The following is a 3,999-nucleotide window of genomic DNA, read 5'->3' on the forward strand; positions in this document are numbered from 1 at the left end:
GGATATTGATGATGATCATCTGGAACCCTTCTGGCAGATGAAAGTGTCACAGAAAGTGAGTATTTGACTTCTTGGCACATACATTTTGAATATAATCTTTTATCAATATTATAGTTTAAGTTTAAGGTTTATTCTAATTTTATTGTTGTGAAAATAAACATAAAAACAAGAACAATATTGCTTTTACCATGAAGCTCTGATAAGGTAAAAGTACATTATTCCCGTCAGACACCATCCTGGTATATCTGAGTGTCTGTAGTGTCCATTTCCCCCTCGGTGGCATATGCACTATGTTATCGTCTGGCAGTTAACCTTGTGAGAGTGAGTAAATCGGGTGGAGGTGCATGATGGGTACTACTACCACGAGGTAGGAGGCGCAGAAAAAATGTTCAAAACTTGAACATGCATCATAGATACGCAGCTCACTTTTGATGAGAACGCCTTTTGAAGGACGCCCTCTAGATCATGGTAGTACTTTTGGAGATACTTAATAATAAGAGGATTGCATTTCAACGACATAACCCCGAGACCAAGAGTTCAATTCTTTGGTTCTACCTAAATGTTTGAAATCAAACATTGTGTGCAGAAGTATACAATTACCAGGGGCGGATTTAGGGAGGTAAAAAAAAAAAAAAAAAGAAAAAAAAGAGAGAAAAAGAAAAAAATGATAGCCCAGAATGCCTCAAATGTTATGTTCGGGCATCTAGAACACAAGAATTTCGCGGGGGCATGCCCCAGACCCCCTACGACAGTGTTGTCTCAATCGGCCCAACTTTCGGCCCGCTTCCGGCCCCCCCCTTTTGGACATTTCTGGATCCGCCCCTGATTACGAACTGTTTCAGAAAAAGCTCCAGAAGGAAAAACCTCTCATCTTGTATACATGAGCCCTAGAACTCCAGAGCCATCCGAAGCATTCTATATTACCAAAGTTCCTCATTTGTCACATTACATCATAATTACCCAATAGGCTTCTTGTTTCTACAGTACTTAAGTATCTAGAAGCTTCCAAACATTACTCTTGAATTCTACATGGTCTCTTGTGTTTATATAATTACCAATGTGGTTTACACTGTTTGTTTTAAATAGTCAAATAAATATTCTATGTATTAATTATGTTACAATAAGGAAATGAATGGTAATGAATTACAATAGTACAGTACAAGGCAATAGACACAACCTATTTTTAGATGTCTTACACTGCAATGATAATGTAATAACACTTAACTACTGAATTTTACTAAATTTGACAAAATTCTCCTCTGTGGGACATCATTCCAGATTTTCAAAGTTTAAATAAAAGATATCATTAACGCTTTGTCCAAACTATCAAATTTGCCCATATTTGGGTGCAACAAGCCCATACATGGGCAAATCATACAAATCAGTCACATAAAATCTGATAGGTGGACAGAGTTTAAAGAATTATTATTATTGTTTGTGATGACTATTACTGTTCATTTTTAAAACTATTTTTTGGACAAGATAACATTATGTGTGGTTTTATTAACGTGTGGTTTTATTAACTTTAGCTGAGTGAAGTTGGAGGGGAAAGATTTTTAGAGGCTGAAGGAGAAGCACTCTTGCAGTTTAAAGCTTCCAACACAATCGTCTCCCTGACTGGTTCTAATCCGCTTCACCCTGAAGCAATGCGTTATATTGCTGAATCCGGAGTAGTCGTTTTTATCGATGCCAACAGTATGGACATTCTTGAACGACTTGAAGCCATGAAAGTCAACAGAATCGTTGGCCAGGGTGCAGGAATGACAATGAAAGAGATCCTAGCATATCGACAGCAGTTCTATGAGAAAAACTATGATGTCAGAGTAATTTGTGAAAGAGATGAATCCTTTGACAGCATCGCTGAAAAACTCTACCAAGCTGTTAAAAGGTTCCGTAACAGAACTGGCTATGTATCCACAAGAGGATATAAGTTTCCTGGTGGGACATCTGCAGATTTTAATCAAGTTGTCATACAAGGTCTTGCACACGATAATGGTCTATATGTCCCTGAAAGTAAAATGCCATTCCTCACAATGAAGCAGTGGCAACGTCTAGTGGAGATGACATATCCAGAGAGAGCTCTTCGTATCCTAGAAAGTCTAATTCACCCCTCAGATGTTCATCCAAAACAATTACGTAACATGGTCCATCTTGCTTACAACATTGACAGTTTTAACTGTAAGGTTGTCACTCCAGTTGTTCCTTTAGAGAAGAACCAACATCTTCTGGAGTTGTTCCATGGACCTTCAGCTTCTTTCAAAGATGCTGCTCTCCAGTTAATGCCGCAGTTTTTTTCAAATGCGGTTAAAAGAGAATCTGCAAACACAAGGTGAGGATAATTTTCAGGACATTTTATGATTGATGATGATTGTATTTTAATACATTTCCTCTAGGTTCAGTGTTCTACTAATTGTCTATGACCAATAAATGAATAAATGAATATGCGGCAGTTTATTCCAAAGGTTATTAACTTGTAAAGTTCCCTCAATCTTAGATGCATTTTGGTAACATGCACAATGTGCAATTTTCTCTTACTCTACTCTCAATACACCATTCTCCTCCACGCCACTTTAATATTGTTTCAAGGTCCCACAAAACGACATTGTAAAAACATAAGCAAACACATGCGTTTTGTGGGACAACACGTTTGTTTGTGGGACTTGCGTGTATTTCTGGCCCAGTTCTGAATGGTCAGTTGTTGACACTGTGGAAAGGTCCATTATCTTCGTGGTTACTACTGCAGTACAGGTATCCATTTATATCGTGCATGGTAAGTAGAAAAGCAGTGCAGAAAGCCTAGGGAAAAATACAAGTTTTCAAAATATTAGCCTTTCAATTAACAGACAAAAGCCTTGCCAACATACTCTGTTCTTCAGGTTCAGAGGCTTCCTTGGCTCTTTCTTCTGTTATAAACTCATAACTTTTTGTTTGGTGCATTTACAAGTCATCCCATAATCATTCTCTATAATTAATGTCATGATTTCAATGTATTTGAATATTGGCCAAATTAATTCTGGGTCCTCCTGGGCCCTGTTTTTCATTTGTACTGTGGGTACTATAAGACAATACAAACATTCTTTTACAGGTACCTGATACTTGTCGCAACTTCAGGTGATACTGGTAGTGCTGTACTTGATGGATTTAGTAAATATTCAGGTATTGTATCCAATGAAAATTTGCAACATATGTGTGGCATTTAAAGGGGCAGACCCAGAAAAAAATCTGGGTAGGGGGCATGCAACTGATAAAGCATGCACTGAGGAACAAATATTGGGAAAGAGTTTGAAGGTTTTCTCAAAAACTAACTTTTGTCACTGTGTGAACAGATATGGGGACAATGCCATACTCACAATGGAAGTTTTTATGTTTTATCTCACCCAGAACCGATCATTCCATGATATACAGTATATGACTAAACTTCAAGCTCCTCTATGATTTTTTGAAAGGTCAAAACACATCAGTCGTTGTACTGTATCCAGAAAAGGGAGTGAGCACTGTACAAGCGTCTCTTATGGCATCAGCCAAAGGGTCAAATGTCAAAGTTATTGGTAAGAACACAAGTCATGTCAGCTTTTAAAATTTTTTCATCTTTAAAATGTTTAGAAATATTTGATTTTAAGAGGTTTTCTACTGTAATGTATAACTTCTTTGAAAATCTTGATCCATGATTAAGTGAGGGGGCACTAGCTCCCAAAATAGGATAATCTACTTGACCATTTTTTTGCGTTTCAACATTCTCATTCAGTGAAAATGATAATGAAACTAAAATGTTGCTCTGTCAATCAATATGGATATGTCACCTAGGATAGTGATTAAGTTTGCTGATTGGAATATCCTTGGCACTTGTGCCTAAAGAAATACACATTGTTATACCACAATAAGATAATTTCCAGATGATAACCTTCATGTCAGCTCAAAGACTAGAAGGAGCTCATAGGCTATGTTCACACTCACGGCGTAAGGCTGGCTTAAGCCTGGCGTAGCGTACGCCTTTGTGTG

At 37.5% G+C, this 3,999-nt stretch overlaps 1 protein-coding gene across 1 annotated transcript; it reads left to right on the forward strand.

The window, feature by feature from the left end:
• Positions 1-4: 4 nt before the first annotated feature.
• LOC117104284 (threonine synthase-like 1) lies at positions 5-3,548 on the forward strand (the record flags this gene model as incomplete). The annotated part of the gene is made up of 4 exons (XM_033245032.1): positions 5-55; positions 1,530-2,329; positions 3,086-3,156; positions 3,447-3,548. Coding segments are annotated over 4 exons (1,024 nt in total), but the record flags the coding sequence as incomplete, so codon positions are not given.
• Positions 3,549-3,999: the final 451 nt, after the last annotated feature.

Source organism: Anneissia japonica, unplaced genomic scaffold, assembly GCF_011630105.1.
Source record: "Anneissia japonica isolate Jap-2015-1 unplaced genomic scaffold, ASM1163010v1 scaffold14944_len3999_cov162, whole genome shotgun sequence".
Lineage (NCBI taxonomy): Eukaryota > Metazoa > Echinodermata > Crinoidea > Comatulida > Comatulidae > Anneissia > Anneissia japonica.